Source organism: Formica exsecta, unplaced genomic scaffold, assembly GCF_003651465.1.
Source record: "Formica exsecta isolate Colony F162 unplaced genomic scaffold, ASM365146v1 scaffold120, whole genome shotgun sequence".
NCBI classification, from domain to species: Eukaryota; Metazoa; Arthropoda; class Insecta; order Hymenoptera; family Formicidae; genus Formica; species Formica exsecta.
In genome coordinates, this window is record NW_021848537.1 from 3,320,260 (window position 1) to 3,340,443 (window position 20,184).

Sequence of the window (20,184 nt, forward strand, 5' to 3'; positions counted from 1 at the left end):
TTTTTTTTTACGTATTCTCAAATATCTCTTTAAGAATTTAATTAATATTTGCATCTGTTCCTTCTTATACGCAGAACAAAATAATTGTATCCAGAAATATATTCCATTTGTAAGGACGCGCTTTATTTATAAAATGCGACTGACTTAAATAGTGTTACTGGCAACGTGGAAAGTATCTGAAGCGCATAGTAATACGATCTCTTTTTCAAAATTATATAGAAAACACTCGACTAATTTGCTTCAGCGTGGCAATACGCTTTACTAGTATAATTATGAAAAAAACGAGAAATGCAAAAGAAGAGCAACGGTAATCCAAATGAATAGAGAATACTATTGTATTTTTTCATTACATAGACTGAATACTACGTCGACTTGCCTCAAACAATTATATATGTGTAAAACAATTTTAATTATTATATTTTTATTATAAAATAATATTAAAAAATGTACATATATGTTAAAAAAATCATTTTTTATAATAAATGTTTATTTTAAGCTTAGAGTAAGAGTGATACAAAGCTCTCTTTCTCCGCGATAAGTAAAAGCATTATATGTGGCTCGAAAGAAATAGATTAAAAATTGAGAATTAATTTCACACGATTTACGTCAAGGAACATAGAATGCAATCAGATGCTGAGAAACAACGCGATCTGGTCTTGGCGGACATTCCGACCACTAATTAGCGCATTCGCTCTAATTTTGATTAATTTATCATATCATAATCTCGCCGGCTGACGAGATAACGCTGTAACGTTGCAACTGTATCCTACGCGAATAATAACGTGACAATAGCGTTTCCCAGTAATATATCACGTCCCCTTTGGTATGCGGACAACTGTGTGCATAACTATGCGCTCCATTCGCCGCGTCAATTATCAACTGCACGCTTCCCTAATTTTCCCCAAAAAGACAATTTTTTTATCTGTTTTGGCGACCATCGTTCCTTTCGAGCTATCAATAGCTCGTACGGGATTATCTTTTAACAAGCAGCGCATTATTATTAGACTTATTTATTGTTAGTTTAAATCTTCTTTTGTGAAAATCTCTGAAATCGACTTTACATTTGCAAAGAAAAACTGTCGAATAGATGTACATATATAAAGAATATTTAACGCATCCAATTTTCAATGTTTAAAATGTACTTGATGTATTAGAAATATATTTGAGATTGGCAAAATTACCTTGTAAAAGAGAGTGTTTATTTTTTATTGTTAGACAGACCATTATTCAAACATAAAAAAATCTTCATTATGTAAAGAAATTATTATTTTTCCACATAAACATTGTTTAATTTTCTCAATTACATTCTTGTATTAATCACGTGATGAGCAATGATCAAAGTTCCGTGTGAATAAATTACCGCGAAATCGGCATCAATTTTTATCACAGATATGATTATTTCTCCTCAAACGTATGGATTTGAATTTAAATGGGAAAAGTTGGACCGCGCGAATTTCTCGTCGCGAAATTCCCAGCAAACGGAAATTCGGATACGTCGATCGGTTGAAGGATTCTCCATGTTTCCCGAGGTACAACGACTCATGTCAGACGCGGATCAGGCATAGTCTGGCGGGAATGTTGAGGCTATTGTTTCTATTAGCTATTATTTCCGTGTCTCTCGTACACGCGAAATCGTACGGCGCGAGGGACGAGAGATACGGTAGGTAAACAAGTAGTATAAACGTACCGCTGGACAGACGCGAGCGATTCCTGTCTATTCATCAGCCAGCGGCGCTTCCTTTCGACCGGTACATACGGTATTGTGATATGTATTGCGATATACAAAATGATTGTCATTTTCCAGTGAAGAGAGCGTATTTTGAATTAAAACATCAGAAGCAAATAAAAAATGAAGAGGGAAATTGGCCGCTACTTGTGCAGTATCAGAGAAACTTTCTCGCGGTTTGTTAAAACATCTTATTTTCTCAGTTAAACAACTACACAAGTTTTGTACGAAACGGGAAGATATGATTGTTAAAGTGCAACTCGAGAGTTTTGAACGAAGTTTGTTCGTTGAGCAAAATGGTGGAAATAAAATACGAACGATTTAAAATAAAAGATTTTACACATGTATCTCGCATTAATGGAGAGGTTGATGATTACTCACTCCAGACAATTGTTGCTGATCCTGACGGCAGTTTCGGACTATCCGCGATTGGATCCCGTGGCAGTTCTCTATTCGCGCGTGCTCGCTTGTGCATTTTGCGACTAAGCTTACGAGCGCTCGTTTCAGCGCTCGTTCCCCCGTCAAAACTAGGAAGAACGAGCATGCAAATTGTCGGGCAGCCGCCATAAAACGGCGAAGCTTTTTCCGCCAAATGGCGCCATCCGTTTGAAAACGCGTCTATTTGGCGGCTGTTATCCGACGAGCGACCTATATCCTTCCTTTACTTCGTCATACCGTAAACGGTCGCGGGCGTTCGTTATTTAATCTTTAAGCTCCTTAACGAGACTCCAGAGGATCTCGTTTGCGAGAGCGACGACAAATCCATCGATCCAGAATAGCAAATGATAGCAATGGCCTAATTAATTATATTACAGAAATTATCGTTTACTTTGATCTTTCGAGATAAAAATAATCAGTATCCATTTACAACCGGTAGATAAACTTCTCCGTGCACTTGAAAACACATGAGATAATAAAAAAAATTTTCAAAGCAATAAATCCATCAAAATTTCAAAAGCAAAGTAACAAAATAACTTGCAACATTAAAATAAGACAAATAAAATTCTCTCTACTCTCGCATTCAATTATTTTTTAATGTTGGAGAACAACATTGTCGTTTGATCCGATCAAATAAAATCCATCTAATTTTGTGCTCGTTTTAATCAATAGTATGTCAAATGTCACGCGATATATATTAAAAGGCATCGACAACGGCAGAGCGCGTAAATTATCTGGACACTTTGGCACGCCTATCGGTGAATGCTATTTTTCTAAATAGCATTCATAAATACCTGTTGCGTGAGCGTTCGCGCGAAAAGCGCATGCATAACCGACGCGGCATTGCATATTTTAGAGGAACAAATAATTTAATTGCGCTTTAGCGCGCGCGGATATTAAGCCCGCTTTCTCCTCCCCTCCCCTCACCCCCAATCCTCCGTGTTAACCATGCTCCACGACTACGACAGCTGACAGCCGTAAACTTTGCGATGAATATTTTATCGCGGCAATGCGTACAATGTACCTGCACTCGATGCGTCTGTAGTATATGTCGCGTGAATAAAAAAAAAATCTCTCCGAGAGACATCACAAAATCCGGAGCCTGAAAATTCACCATTGAATCATTTCGAATCGCTAAAATCCGATGAAAAAAGAAATGGTAGCTTATTTTCCAAAAAAAAAGCATTTACAAGAGAACACTTTAAGCTTACGAAAGATCTCGAACAAAGATAGAAGAAAAATTTTTTCAGTTTTGTATACGATTTCAAAGATAAAGTTTTTTTTTGTTAATACTATCTTGAAAACGGTGCAACTTGAAATAGAAACATTGTCGAGGAAAAAGCTTGACCTAGTTTGAAAGCTAAGAATCTTTATGCTTTAAAATGCTTCTTTATCAATTACTCTAAGATTATTTTTTGCAAAGGTGTATAAATTTAAATTTCGTGTTTTTTGCAATCGACTCCAAGTGATTCTTTAATTTATTGAGATGTGTATGTTACTTTATATTTCAATAAAAAATAGTTTATATTTTTTCCATCTGTTTTTAAAACAATTTTAAAGATTTTATGAAAATTCTTTTGTTTTTATATACAATATTCTATTTCAATCGTTTGTTTATGCTAGAGTATACATAGGTATAAAATTTCACCAATTTTCTTTTTGATTCCACTCTAATAACGCACTCTGCAAAACTGTTTTATTACTGTATTGCATTATATTTCTCGTCTGTTATGTAGTTAATCTCATTTTAATAGTTACACATAAACGTAATTCACGCACAGAGAGAATTAGATGCAATAATTATAAATTTATTTAATCTTTTATAATACCTTGCGGTGACGACATTTAATGTAAACAAATAATACGTAATTTCCACACCGATTATTAAAGCACGTGTGATCGAATGTGCGTGCAATTAAAATTAATTAATGCAACGGACGCGACCGAGCGCATATTTACTACTTGAATTTATTTAATTTTCCCACTATATGTACATGTATAATCTCGAAACATCGTAATTATACGTGAGTGCGCGAGATAAACGCCGCGTGAATTTTCGGCGAGGTCACATTTACTGTTGGCGAAAAATCCCCCCAGGACGAACCATGACAACAAGAAAGAAATTGGACAAAAAGGATAATCTCTGTCCGGGACTCGCGGCGCCTTCGCTCCAGATTTTTTTGCCAGCCCTCGGCGTTTTGTTTCGCGTCGTTTTGCCCTCCTTTCTTCGCTCATTAGACCGGGGGTGCTCCCCAATTAGCCGGTAAAGGATTGCCGCGACAGGGCGGAGGGAAGCCCGGTTTTGAAACCGTGCACCGGATAGCTTTAATTAAATAATTTGTTTCATCGCTCCCTCCTCCTCCCGATCCTTCCTTTCATCGTCTTTCAATTTCTTCGCGTCTGTCACGGCTTAATTTAACCTTGCAGAAGCAAGAGTCCAACGCACCGGAAAAATTCATTTTTATTTCTATAAAATTGTCTCGGGAGACGAGTAGGTTCTCTCTTTTACTTAAAAGGAAAATTAAAAAGAAATGAGAATCTAAATGTCTTCTAAGAAGATTCGCAGTGTATATACTTGGCGATTGTCACATATTTATTTCTAGAATCAACGTAGTCCTGCAATTATCTTTGTCAAACAAAAATAATTGTCAATTAGTTTTTATTTTCCATTATGTTTAAATTAATCGTTTATATTTTTTAAACGCAAGACGTTATTAAAACAAAAAAAAAGAAAACAAATAAAAAATTTATCGACTTTTTATATCGTGCGAATGATCGTGCAATAAAATAGTGTGCATATAATATTTGAATAAGGATATATTTATCATATAAAAATACGTATAACAAATTTTCCTGTACATATATTATCCAATAAAAGATAAAAAATAAAAAAACGGTTTTTATATCTCATAAAACAGGAAAATCGATGCGGTAAAATAATTTGTCAGATATTTAATGATTCCACAACAAGATTTGTGTTTTATTCGAGGATTTGTTAAGGGGAAAAGAATGTGTTTCGAGATACGCAGGATACTTGGAGGGCAAATTTTCTCGTAATGCCTTTCTCCAACTCGCAGTTACTTTCGACTACTTTTTTTTTACTCATTCCCTTCGTCCTTCCTTCCCACTCATCAACCTGCCTTTGGACGAGCGCTAGAGAGAGGGCTACGGGGCAAACTCGTATTCTCATTTTCCTCGTGCAAGATGGAGAAATAGCAATCACGACGAGTGGCGCAATAGAAACCGGATCTGATTCGACACGGAGAATCCCTTCTAGTTTCGTTTTCATTTAGTCTTTTTTTTAATCAATGTATTAATTACTTATATACAAGCGCGAGCTATGAAACATCGGCGATAATTATGCAATTAAGTATTGTTACAAAATTGATATGTAATTATTAATGCTATGTAAACATTTAGATATATTGAGCAAAATCTTATCTTCAATATTTTGTGTTTGCAGCATTCTTGTAACGATACTTTTGCATAATGTTACTACAAAACGCGATTTTTTTATAAAGATGTTCTTTTATGAAGTTTTATATCAAACATAATCCAAGTTTATCTAAAAATTCAACAACAATCTATCTTTTCATATTAGATCGTTTTACAAGCTTTATTGTACAATTTTAATGTAAGAATTTAAAAGAGGGGATCAAGAGAACCGTACATTTCGCGGGTAAATAACGTTCTAACCACCCAAGGGAACGATTACCGTCTCTACCGAAGGTTTACAATTTTTTTTTTTTTTTTCGGACGTTGAGCGCGCGAATCCCGCCGAAGGAAATCGTCCTCGATCAAATTACAGCACGGGAGAGCCTTTTAAAAGGATCCACGAGGAGCCTAAAGTCCTGGAAATGGGCGAGGTGGCGCGCCAGCTGATAGATTTTGAACGTCGGCTTCGCAAATCCTCCGCGTATCGATGGGTCCTTGCAAATCCCCCCAACGATCCTCGGGATGAATTTCGCTCGTCCCGGGCAGGATCGATCGCGCAACCCGCGCCCGCAATGTCCGTTTTCACTTTGCCGGTGGATTACAAGTTGCCATCTCGAGAGAGCTTTTACGAACTTGACAGAGAAACTCGTTCTCTTCTCCCTTTTCATCTGTCTCTTTTGTCTCTTTATGTAAAAAGGAGAGTTCTAGGTTGCGCGGGAATATTATACTCCGTTACGCTCTGCTTTCTCTCTCTTTCTCTAATAATTTTTACTATGCTTATTATACAATATAATCTTATCGCGAATTTAATGGACGGTGACACGCAGGTTGCATAATAAACAGTATTATTTAAATCAAAAGAATACGTAGTTTGCAAAAACATGAGTTTGCAATTCACGCGGTCATTCAAGCTGCGAATTTATAATTCTCAGATTTATAATATTGAAGATTTTTGTACAGAAAAAATTACGTAAACATTTAAATAATTATTTATAACTTGAATCAGAATGTCTTTTTCTTTTGGCCAAGTAAATACTTAGTGTCGATACAATAGTGTTATTTGAAAAATTGATTTATGAGCGCAATTTTTTGCGATTACGTAAGTGTAAAGCAAATTACAGAAAGATGTCTATTTGCGAGACAAAAAATTGCTCGCGGACGTGAAAAAATAGGAAAACTACGTTGTGGACAAACGTGGTGACGCGGTGACTGCGCATATGGTGCGCGTGACATGACTGGAATATTTGCGGCTGTTCGCATCGACAAGATGCAAAGGACTTCTCGTCCTTTGGCCCATGTACGCGACTGCCATACAATTATAAACAAATTATAAATGCAAACCAATCTAAGAAAGATAAACCACTTAATTATGTGGCTGAAGATTCTCTTCTTAATCTCTGTTGCTAAAAAGTTTAATTGTGATCTCCAATTAATATTATTAATATCAATTGTAGAGATAAATTCAAACAGCATGTTAAAGAATCTAATTTGTTATTATATGTATATTAGAAATAAAGGCAAAAAGAGATTAAAGGCAAAATATTTTACTGTAATAGTCTCTTCTAACAAATATTTGCTAATGGGAAATTTTTAAAGAACTCATTTATATTTGCAAAATTTAATAGAGTAAAAATAGGTGAAGAAAAAGAGCGAAAGAGAGAGAGAGAGGGAGAGATAAAGGAGATAGATAAATCGACCGATTAGTTCTTCAAATAATTTTAGCGTAAATCGAAATAGGATTGGGATCGTAATGGCTGTCATGAGGTGCGTCGACTGCAAACGCCGCGATACGACGACATCTTTATTATATTCGACGTACGTGCACCGGTTTCATTGTAAATTGAATCTCTCTATTATCTTCTGCCGTGTTTGTAGTTGCGCCTTATCCTGGTAAAGGATTTTTCTCGCAATCATCAGAAAATTAGCGTCACAAAATGCGCATGTAATTCTTATCTTTATTATTCCATTTTTATTACGCTTTAAACAATATAAATGGAACATAAATGGATGTTTCTAAAAAAAAAACCAATGAAATAAAAAAGTGTCTAAAAAGTTATTTTTGGATAAAAAAGATACAAATTATTATATACAAATTAAAAAGAGGAATTTATTTTAACAAGAAACACTACGGATGATCGATAAAATGGAATAGGGTTTAACCTTCTACTATCTTGCACAAGAAATTGCTTTCTCATCTATAGCAAAACATCCATCTCGAAATAATCGACTTGTTATTTCGTAATAAATGTGAATTTTTCACAACGTATTGTGATGGAAAATACGCGTTTCTAGGTAGAAAATGATACCAGCTCCATTAATAGTTAATGCACCCGAGCGTAGTCGAAATCGGTTTTCCAACCCCCGTAACTATTTATTCGGTGTAATTATGGATGCAACTGTGCGGGTGGAGAGACGAGAGATGATTCTGTCTGTTTTACGACGGCAAACAATGGAGGAGAGACTAAGTCCCGCGAGATAAAGGCGGGATGTTAGACGCCACCGTGTTGGGACAGCATCGCAAACAGCGAGTGCGCGACAGTCTCGCGATTCAACTGATTATTCTACCGAAGCGCGATCTCCGTACATATTTACCCGAGCAGGGTTTCTCTCCGAGAGCCGACAGCCCTCGAGTACCGCCATCCACCGCTAATCGACCGCCCGTTGATCGATCATCGATCTGATAGATCGCGCGCGGATGGATTTATCCAGGGAACGCGTCCAAAGTTCGTTGCGCCGATGGTGTCGCATTTTTCATCGACTAACTGCAACTAATTACCTCTTCTTTGTACATTACAAAGAGGTATATAATAAAGCTAATGAGAGAAAAAGAGAGGATAAACTATAGTCGATGCAAATTTATCCGCGCGATTGATTCTAAGAGTGATAAAATTGAGATGAAAAAGTCAGGCGTCAAATTATAGACTGCAGATAATTATACTTATTGATTTAAATTGTAAAAATTTATAAAGTCAATATTATTTTTTTAAACTAGTTGCCTGATTCTCATAATCAAAGATTGTGTATTGTCAATTTATAAATCTTCTTCCATTTCTTTTAAAGCGTCACGTTTTACGTCATTGTACGCCTGTGATCAAATCTTTGAAATTTAAATTGACTTTATATTTTAACGAATAATCCGTATTTTGAAAAAAAAAAACTACGGAATTCAAGACACATTAGGGGAAATAATCCGATACACGTACATACTCGATTCCTGTCCAAAAGCCTGCATTCGTGCTGATAATGGAAGGCGCGTCGGCGGAGAACAATAATGTAACATCGCGGGTATAACGTAATCTGTGCATAATTGAACGTAAACACGCCGATAATTTGAGCCAGCAATGGTGAACGGACCGACGGTGGGAAAACAGTCATCACGCGGTTTCGTGAGAATATTCTGCAGACGAACGAATAATTGCCTAGACCTGCATTCTCGCAACAAGCTACAGCTTAATCAAACTAAACATCTACGGGGCGAACATTGCTATTCTAACGAATCACCTTCGAAGAGTTCAGAATGAAAGCCAGATAATCCATCGTTGATGTTATGCCAAGATTTTCTAACTTATTAAATAATAATTTCAAGTAACTTAAATGTAAACGAGAATATTTATCATCAATCAGCTACGTGTGCGTGTATGTCAAAATCAATTAAAAAATTTTTCTGGATTAGAACTCATTTTAATTTTATATTACTTTACAAATATTTTATTTAACGGAGTTTGTGATTTTTTTTTACAACCTACGATTTTTATCGTTTCACTTACCTGGGGATAATCACCGTCCTTTATCTGATAGTCGAATACGTAAAAGTAGGTCTTGGGCATCGGTTCCTCCTCGCTGTCGGGAATCGGCGCTATGTGAGGATTGTTCGGTTTCTTGGTATGCCTCAGGGTGAAGAGATCCCCGGTCTGTACGAGCGGCGCCACGAACTGCGCGTCACTCAACGCCTGCACGCATGCATCCTTCGTGTTGACGGGATGTTGAACCGTTCGTTCCCAGTCGGTGTACTCGTTCACCACCTATGCGAAAACGAATTTCAGGTCTGTCATTCACTGTCATAGACACGGCAAGAAACTGCCGGAATATCAGGCGGCGCGTGACCAATTTGCGCTTGAAATGATTCCTCTTCAGCGCGCGCTTATTAAAAGTACATTTTAGGAAAAGAATAAAATATAAAAAAGAATGCGAAAAAATATTTTTTTTACGTTAATACACGTATCTTTTTCAAGTAAAAATATGTCCCTCGTTTTTAAAAGTCTCTTCAATTAAGCTTTAGAAACCTCGCGAGTTTTACATGCAATATCGAATCAATTTTCCCTTACGAAATATGCGTTTAATCGCGCGATAGCTCCCCTATCGCGCTCGTAAAAATACATTGTCGCGGCCGTAATCATTTAATTGTCTGTAATCATTAAGTAATGCGTGCGTCGCTCTCCTGGCGTGGACCGATAACGCGCCGGCCAAATGGAATTGCGTCGCCGATGTATTTCGACAAAACGCAACGCTCGCGTTTCAATCGTTAGGTATGGAACGTAACAATTATGTCGTGCGATAAATTCCGCGAGAATGCAACGACACACGCGCCGCAAATATGCCCGGCATGTCGCATACGGCTGGCGATAAATACGATTCATCTTTGCTCTTTGAAAATTGATTTTTCCATCCTCGAAAATCTCTCCATCGGACAATAATTTAAGCTTAGATTTTAATATTTTAAGAAAAATATTTTGTATATTATAATTTGTGACAAAATAATTTAGGGGTTATATGTCAGTATAATATCTAGAAGGATAAGAGAACAAATAGATGCTAGGAAAATCCAATTCACAAATTTTCGAAAATTTAAGAATACAATATTGCAAAGAATGATTGAAATTAAGAGTAATATTCTAATATTATTATTAGCTCTTTTATTTTTGGTAAAAATTTTTTATTTAAATATATCTACAACATAAATAAAGAATTCTTACTCATTAAAAGACGACTATATTTACCCTAATTTTATAAAATTATTTTGTAATGTAAAGGATTACACATTATGATTGTACACACTTGTCACGTGTGAAAATTTTTTATTTTTCAATTTTATAAATAAAAAAATAATGACTCACCGTGTAAAATATCTCAGTGAGATGATAGACGTAGGCATTCCTCACATACGTGCGGATGATCCTGTCTCTTCTCTCTCCCTCGAATCCTTGCAAGACATCTTTCTCCGCAAACTTCCATAATGCCTCGCTCGTTGTCACACCAAACAATAGATCGTATTTGTTGTTGCTAGTAATTGGTGCACCATGTTCAGCCTTTTTTGAAAGAGGCCTAGAGTCAACAATAACAAAAAATTTTAATTTAATACAAATTCATTTATTATAAAATTCTCAAACAATATAATTAATCTTTAAGAAAATTAGAAAATAATATATTCTTTTATTATCTTTAATATGCATATATATAAAGAATTAAAGAATTGAAGTAATAATAAAATTAATTGCACATCTTAAATATTTTTGAGAAAATAAATTAAAAAATAGTAACTAAGTAAATGATACTAAGATTATAATTGTATTGTAAAAATGTAAGAACATTTGAGACAATGTTATTAAAATAATTTCAATACGATTAGAATACGAAGGCGACATTAGCTAAATCTAAAAATCTCGGTCAGTAATTGCAAATGGGGAACAGAAACTCGCTTTGGAAGTAAAGATGATAATATGAGCTCGCTCTATGGTTTCCGGCTGCGTGGCGCGATCTTCGATTGTAAGTATGCTAATGACGTTGTAAGGTCGGGGTGGGTCGTTTACAATCGCGTTAATGAACCACGCTAATGTTCGCGATGGCGAACCGGCTCGTTTAGCCCCTCTTTTTCCATTTAACGAGAAAACTCCGGGATCCGTCAGACGGAAGACGGAAAGCGGAATTATTGTGGAAGCCGACGTTAAGTACGAGACATTCCCTTCTTATATATTACATTTTAATGATATATATAAATCAAGAAATTAATATATTTTTGTAAACATTATAGTCAGCATGTAATATGATGCATAAAGCTAATTCTTTAAATGTGTAGTTCTTAAAAAAAAATTATTATTTTAAAGATTTATCATATTAGATACATTTTTATCCATTTAATATAGATTGATATTGGAAACACGGCAAAAATATTAATATTGGATTCAGTTCGAGTCAATATTTTTTAAGCAATTCAAAAAAGAAAAGAAAACGTAATATTTTTGAAATGAAGAAGAAATTGTTTTCCTAAAAAGAAATATAATAGTTTTTGAAAAAACTGCATCATAAAGGATAAATTCTTTGATAAAAGTTCATATGGGAATACTTTGATATTTCTATTTTTATTTTCACAAATTGCGAAAAAAAAGATACCATGTTTCTCGTCGATAAAGGAATTACTCTCTCGAGAAAATTGATCCGATGGACCGGAACAGCTTTTCTATTCCTTAAAGTGACACACAGAAAGAGGGATATTTCGCGATAAAGGGTTATTTTCGCAAACGGATTCCGTACTCGCGACTGAAGTATCAATAGAAAACCTGATTTTTATTTCCTTAGCTCTAAAGAAATATAAAATAAATATAGTAAAAGAGATATCAATTGATATGCCAAGTACTAAGAATTTATATATTTTTTAAAAAGAAGAAAACATATTTGAATATGTATAAAGAATGTGTATTTTGATCAATAAACGTATAAAGAGGAAAAAAAATAGCAGTAAAAATATTTAAAATCTTAAAATTTTCCCCGAAATTTAAATCTTTATATTATTTTAAATACTTTTACTAAGCAAAATGTAGTTTTTTTGTTTCATATTTGCATTAATAATCGTTGTCGAGACAAATTTAACGACATAATATTATTTATTTATAATACATCTCTCACATACTAACACACACACCTACACATATTTATCTTGCATAATCGTTATCTACCTAGACTTTATCTTATCTTGTAATTTATCGCAAATTCTTCTCTCTCTCTCTCTCTCTCTCGCTCTCATATATTTTTTGATAATTAAATCTTTGAAGCGTGGTATCTCGAATCGTTACATCTAATGCCGGATGAAACGCATTTTACGAGACGCTGAATATTATACGAGTGGATTGTTTGAGGAGGAAATTACGTCGGCGAAAATGGCACTGCGGATGGATGGGAGCTACCATCGTTATTCTTAGCGAGAAAAGAAAGACAAACCAAAGTCCCTCTCAAACCTGAAGAAAGACGTGGTCGACGAACCATAATTATCCGAGAGAAGAATCGTTCTCGCGCAGACTGCTCGCGTCGATGTTATTTGCCTAAGGAAAAATGTAACGCCAGATCTTGTGCTTTAAAGCAGAGGTTTTCAATCTTCACTCCGCTCGCATTATTAACACCGTCATTATCCCGTCAGCAGTCATGCTATTAGCATCGTGTATTAAAATAAAAATTATTTTCCAACGTAACAAACATAAAAAAATTTATTTATATGTAATTATAATGCGCGCGCGTTTTTAATTATTAAAATATATTATAATGAGTTTAAGACTTTCCGATATCTAATTTAAAAAAATTTTTAAATATATTCATAATTATTATTTTTGGTAATTAAAAAACTGATTAATTCGAACGAATTGTGTTCTACTCTTAACTGCTCTCAGATAAGAAAACAGGCATTGTATTTTAAACGGAAATGTAATTTTCAATTTTGAAGAAGAATAAAAAAAAAATAGGTATAAAATGCTTTCTTCGAAAAATTATTATGCGATTTTTTTTGTCGAGCAATTTATCAGGGAAATTAACAAGAGAGAGACAGAAAAAGAGAGGAAACAAGGAAAAAGGAATAAGAGAAGAGAGAAAAAAGAGAAGAGAGGCCGAAAGCAGGAGATAATAGGATGTCGACGAGTCTCGGTACCGCCGTCTCAGAAAAATGGAATTTTCATTTCTATCCTTAGTGATACAGGAAAGAATGAAGCATCCACGGAGCTAGGAAAGCTAGAGAAGAATCGGGGCACGTCACGAACCTTTTTAATCGAAGGATTTTTCTGTGCACAAACAAATATAGAAGAAAGGGAAATGATGCTTCTTCTCTAGCGAAACGAATGAGTACAAAGCATCTTAAATGATGGAATTCGCAAATAACGCGAGTTTTATTAAGGGAAAAAAGTTTTATGATCTTAGCATTAGAGTACTGGAAGTGACAGCGACATAAATCTGGTACTAACTTGCAAAAGAAAAAAAAAGAAAGAAATATAAAACCAAGCATCGTTTTTCCGCGCATAAACTACGTTGAAAATTTAATATCCTGTACTATCGCTTCCACGATCGTGAAATCTCCAAATCATTCTAATGATTTATTCTTTCTTGCGAGTGTGATAGCTCGACGAATCTAAATCCTCCCCTTATTCGCAAGATTGAGCAAGGATTTTTATCGATATTGTTACGCTTCTTTGAATGTTTCTTAATTAACAAGACCAAGACGACGAACGTAAAACAACCGCAACGGATAAAAGAACGAGCGAGGGAAAAAACTCCCGGTCTCGCCGGACACGCGTGCATGGCTGCGCTCTCCTCATAAGGGTGGAAAGTATTTTCCAATAGCGCGACGAGGGTGGCGACTGGTAGGAAGGGGCGATATTTCACGCACATAATATCACGAGCGCGGAAGCGGAGGGAGAACGAGGGTGGGCGACGGGGATAAGAGGGAAAGCCTTATCCTCTCGGCCGTGTCCATCCCCGGAGGGAGCTCGCAGAGGCTGTTAACCGTCGAACGTTAACCGTGAACACGACCACACGAAGACGGCAGCCGCCGCTGGATGAAGATATAAAGGAAGAGACAGCCAATATCCTCGGCAATGTGTTACCACGCCGATCCGCGCGTGTTCGTCCTCGAAAATACCGCGAACCCTGCAAAATAGCGGTAAGAGATCGGGAAGGGGATGGGCGGATATCGGAGAAAGAAATTTCGCGCTGATATTCTTGCTACTTTTCATTTTCTGGACTCCTCTTCCCCGCTATCTCTTTCCCGGGGCGAGGAATGCGTTATGATAAGACGGCGTAGCGATTCTCGCGACAGATGACGGAGTTTTTTACGGAATATTTCGATCGCCAAGCCAAAGATTTTCTCAACAATCCGTTCTCGAGATTCCAAAAAGAATCTTAACATTTTTTAGCGTGATTAATGTTTTAATAATAATATGCAGAAAGTTAAATCAAAAGACAAAAGATTCTTTTTTAATCCAATGCAAGTGTTCAAATTTTTTTTAATTTGGGATGTTTAATTTTATTGTTTAGTTTATATAAAAAATCTTGCGAGATTTTTTACGATTAAAGTTGAAAATCTCTGTTTGTTTGAAATCCACAAATTTGTTTTTTTTTGAGAAAATAATGGAATTGTTACAGAGACAAGTTCGCGTGCGAAAAGCCTAAGCCCATTTTTCGCTTTCTCCTCGAAGATCTTGTTAGCAGATTCAATTGCGATTTGATAAAATGATTGGATTTTTTGCGAGTTTGTAAGTGCACCGAGGAGAATTTGCTTCGAAGAAAGAGGAAAGCATCCCTCTTTTTACTTGCAAATACGTAATTGGCGTTGTGCGTAATTAAGCAACACGGAATAACGCGCTGTAACGAAGCTCATGTAAAACTTGCTACTCTTCAATTATGTGTAATGCAAAAGCGCTCTTAATCATTTACGAGACACGCCGGCGCGCAGCGTGTATCCTGAATAATTGCGCACGAAACATGGCGGCGAATGATTTAGAAATTTTGACCAGCTCCGTTCTCGAGAAAATTAATAACGCTCCCCTGCATTTTGTAATCCACAACTATAATTGTTTTTAGCTAAATTAAATTTTATCAACTGTACCGCGTGTTGTTTTATATAATTCAAAATACGACCCATTTGTGAGAATAAAATTCAATATATTAAGAACGCAAGAGAATCGAGAAATCTGGACCATTATGACAATCTCGCGTCCTCCCTTTGTATAAGATCAATAGAATTATATGTTGTAATATTACTTTAAAAATATAGTCTGCTATTGATTCTACAATAAATTCTGCATCGTTTAAATCATATTTCCGATACTCTTTAATTTTATAACGTATCGCTCTCTAATTATGTATATTTAGCTTAACGCAACAGTTTAGATTACTTACCCCGAACGACGGTGGGACTGATGGCGAGAAAATGCACGCAGGCGGCCCCGGTGCCCTGGCCCATAAGGGTGACATTCTCGGGATCGCCCCCGAAACGGGCGATGTGCTCCTTGACCCAGTGAAGGGCGGCAATTTGGTCCATGAGGCCGTAATTCGCGACCCTCGCCTTGGTCTGCGGCGCCACGTTGGCGTTCAGGAAGCCGAGCACGCCCAGCCGGTAGTTCATGGTGACGATCACTTGGTCGGTGTAGCTGGCTAGCACGCTACCGTCGTAGGGGTTTCCGCTACCCCAGTCGTAGCTCTCGCCGTGAATGTACAGCAACACCGGATGCTTCTTGCCGCCCTCCGCCATGCCTGCCGACACAAAGGAGTCGCGTCGCGACGCGACGTGTCGTTTTAGTTTAGTTCCTCTTCCCCTCGACGCCGCGAGCCGGGATGACAAAGACGACGGTGCCGACAACGGCACGCCTTCTTTGTCGCGACACGACGCGTCTACCTGCCGAAGCATCCGGATACGACCCGGAATTGTCCCGTGTTCCCGGGCAAAATGCTATCTCAAGCGGAGCATCACGATATCATCTCTCTTAAAGTTCTTTCAGTTATTATTATACAGATAAAAGCAGTAAATGTATGAATATTATATTTTATATATTTTGTGTTAAGTTTTTTTTAAACTCGAATATGAATTTAGTAAAGTACAAATAAGAGTAATTTTATTAATTTAAAAAGAAAGTTTCTCGATATATATTAAATATATTTGTAATTCTTTATAAGATACATTTGTAATATATTCGACATGCTATTTTGTTCCAGAACATAAAGTCCTAGAAATCGATAGGAATAAGACATGAAATTATCGAGCCGTAAAATTACAGGAGAAAGCGTTCTTGTATCTCGCCATCTTTTGCTGGATTTTACGATAGCAATTTTCGATAACGCGTATTTTATAAAAAAAATTTTTTTAGATATCATATTTTTATCTGTCTGTACGAAAGAATTATACGCTTTCTTAATTTAAGAAAAAAAGAATAACTTGCATACTTTCTATATTCTATATATATGATTGTCTCCTCTGCCACATATTTCACGATGATATTTCGACTGTTTCAAAGATTTCTCGAAGATTTATATCGCACAAGGAATATGGAATCAAAGATGTCTAGATTCCTCTAAAAGTTATCCGCAATTTTTAATAGTTTTTAGTCTTATTTCCGCATTTTTCTTTCTCGCGACTATCTCTTGAAATCCTTTGAAAAACTCTGCAACTACTTGCCTTCCCTGTCTCTTTCTTCTTCTACTGAATGCGACTTTCTATATGGCTAGACATACGGTCAACATCGCTCTTTGTTTCGATAAGAGTCACTTCCGTCTCACTTTCACAACCGTAACGACAAGAGTGGTACGGTGATGTGGCAAGTGGTAGGTCCATATTTCGCGATAAGGAATGTCTCTGGCAAATCCTTCGGCGAAAGAAATCTACAATTCCAATGCTTACCGTGTGCGCTTCCTCGTGGTTTACACACGATTCAAAAAACGTGAGACAGACAAGTAGAAAAAGACAAGTTTTTCAAAAGACAGATTTCCGAACGCAGTTCTCAAAAAAGGAAGACACGTTTCAATTAGTCTGGTTGTTAATTTTCTACACCTAACATATCCAAACCAATTTTTACTATCGCCTTAATTAGTTTGATTGATATTATATATGCAACTCTCGCAAAAATCACCCATTTTTTCACTGAAAGATTATCAAACGCAAGGTTTCTCTCTTTCAAAACTTATTCAGCAATTCTCTTTTTACGCAACAGGAAAGGATATCCTTTGAACGTTCGTCTCTTTTCGAAAGACTTCAATTCATCGAGAAAATTTTTTTCTCTAGTCCACCTATCTGATTCTGCAGGCCCGTCCGAAATTATCTCAGAATCTTAATCAGCTAAGTCCTCCGTCTCAAAGTACTTTGCAAGTTAGCAGTGTATTTGCCGAGACTCTTTATTCGGATTAATGCAGATCCGTTTCAACTTCGTCTTTGTTCATTATATACATACAAAATGTCTCTCGCGTGATGAGATAACAAGAAGAGATAAAAAAACAACAGTATAAAACTTGTTTGACTTATTAATTTGCATGAATGTATCTCGAATTGAGAATCAGAAAATTCCTGCCAATTTTTTTTAGCGAATAAAACGCATGTTTTAAATAACTCGTATTTTCAGGAAATCAATCACGGGATAAATGTATACGTGGCCGAAATTTATTATTTAAAATAAATTCAAAAATAAATGTATTTATATATCTGTACACATTTATATAACATAAATTTTAATTAAAATAGAGAAAAGTATCATATATACACACACATGTGTGCTTCGTAAAAATAAATAAAAAAATTTTAATATAGATATATCATAAATACAAAATTTTGTCTTTTTTAAATGAGCTTTAAGGAATAATTATTAGTATTGTAGTCATATTGGCATTAAGATCGTCGAAAAATGCATCTCAGAAATGGATTCTCTCTTATTGTCGCGGATGGTAGTGAATTAATGGTATGCGGACGTAATTGAAACAAGCTGGAGATAAATTCGGCGATCGGACGAACCAACATCGTCGCACTCGGACATTTCGAAATGGCAACGATGCGAAAATATTTAACGTCAAAACTCGATATTACAGCGGGCTTTCTGCACTCGCTAGAATACTCGATAAATCCCGCTCCCGGGAAAATAGATTAGCGCGATAGGTCATCAGCGAGACTTCTCGCGACATGCACGCATTGGTATCAATTTATTCGTCCACACAGCCTTCCCCCTCTCGTACTACGATCAAAACAACGAGTGTCAAACATGCCTGAAATAGTTTCAACTTTGTCTCTGCACGTTACGTATAATGTGCATCGACATGGCGCTCGTTAATTAACGTTGCCAGATGAGTTAATATTAACAAGCGTCAGTAATCGTACAAACGTTCTGACGCGTTCTGACTTTCACAATGGTCTTTCATTATTTCGTACTATAATACGTCACACCGGAAATTTGCCTTCAGCATTATATAATTTGACACTGAAATGATTAATAATTTATATAATCTATCTAAAATTTTAAAATATAATCCGATGTATAGCGATGAGTATGACAATTTACGAAAACGGATGACACGCCTTTCCCTTTACAAAAAAAAAAAGTTTAATCCAAGCCTAAAAGTCAAAGAGCGAATTTGTTGGCGTAACAATACGTTGCCACGGGCACGGCCATTTTTGCAATGATGTTACTCGTCCATCATCGGAAATCCGATTACACAATCCCGTTTTAGCTTGCGCTTTCGGCGTATCATTTTTAGCTCGTTATTGTAACAGTCCGGTATGTAAAGCCCAGTTTATAGCGTCCCCATCTCTGATCATTATCCGCCATAAACTAATCCATCGATGCAATAGCAATTATGAAAAATGAAAAACAACCTACTTGAATATGTGAAATTAATTTTAAACTCTTGTATCCACTTCATCCGATTTAATATACTACCCAACTATTTATACTCGTCATATTAACATTTATTCATTTCCATTTTGATATTGTACCATAAATTCTACTTTTCTTCCAAATGTCAAATATTATCCCAAGTGTCTTTTACTTTAACTAATAGAATCAGTAGGTTAATTATTAAAAGTGAATAGTGTGAATTCGATGTAACGTGGATCAATTATTGCTCGCGATATTACGAGAGAGATTGCATAGCTGTAACACGGCACGAAACTTGCAGGCGGCTTCGGTAACTTTATCGCTCGCGACTCATTATGCACAAACAGAATCAAAAGTACGTAATTACATCGCGAACTTTGCAGCGTAAACTGCGACGGGCATAATCCGCACATAATGTGCACAGTACGTGAAAGCAAATTAATTACTTCGTTCGTCGCAATATCGCCGGCAAGTTTGCAAACGCACGGACAAGGCTTGGGATGTACCAGAGATTCTCTCGCTGAATTCTAACAATAATTAATTTTATATCGTATTCTATCATGTTTTCGTTATTTTATGAAATTTTATTGCTTTCAAGCTAAAATTAATGAAGCATTTTACTTATATGAATGCGCGTTGATCTCCACGCTACATTGAAATTTTATTTCAATTCGAGTTACACAATTTTTATTTCAAGCCAGCTGCATTTCAGAGATTTATTTCCATAATTCATCTATACGTTGCTTTACGTTTAAAAGTTGTGTTGATTAAATCATTGAGAGAAAGAGAGGGAGGGGGATGAGAACTGCAAAAATAATGAAAAAGTTAATAATAAAATTAATAAGTTAATATATAAAATTCAAAGTCTTGTGAAACCTTATTTAATTAATTTAAGATAAAGATTTAAGCAATTTAATTTAAAACAAAAATGTATTTTAAATATTCTCTTTTACGTTATAAAAGTAATTATATATTATACTA

The 20,184-nt window shown here is 35.9% G+C and overlaps 1 protein-coding gene across 1 annotated transcript in view; it reads right to left on the reverse strand.

The window, feature by feature from the left end:
• Positions 1–20,184, reverse strand: part of LOC115242015 (neuroligin-4, Y-linked-like) — a 211,703-nt gene that overhangs the window by 65,158 nt on the left and 126,361 nt on the right. Inside the window, exons 5-7 of the mRNA XM_029818020.1 lie at positions 15,748–16,105; positions 10,714–10,921; positions 9,367–9,621 (exon numbers count right to left, since the gene is read on the reverse strand). Of these exons, the coding sequence (XP_029673880.1) occupies positions 9,367–9,621; positions 10,714–10,921; positions 15,748–16,105 (821 nt within the window). The remainder of the gene's footprint in view (positions 1–9,366; positions 9,622–10,713; positions 10,922–15,747; positions 16,106–20,184) is intronic.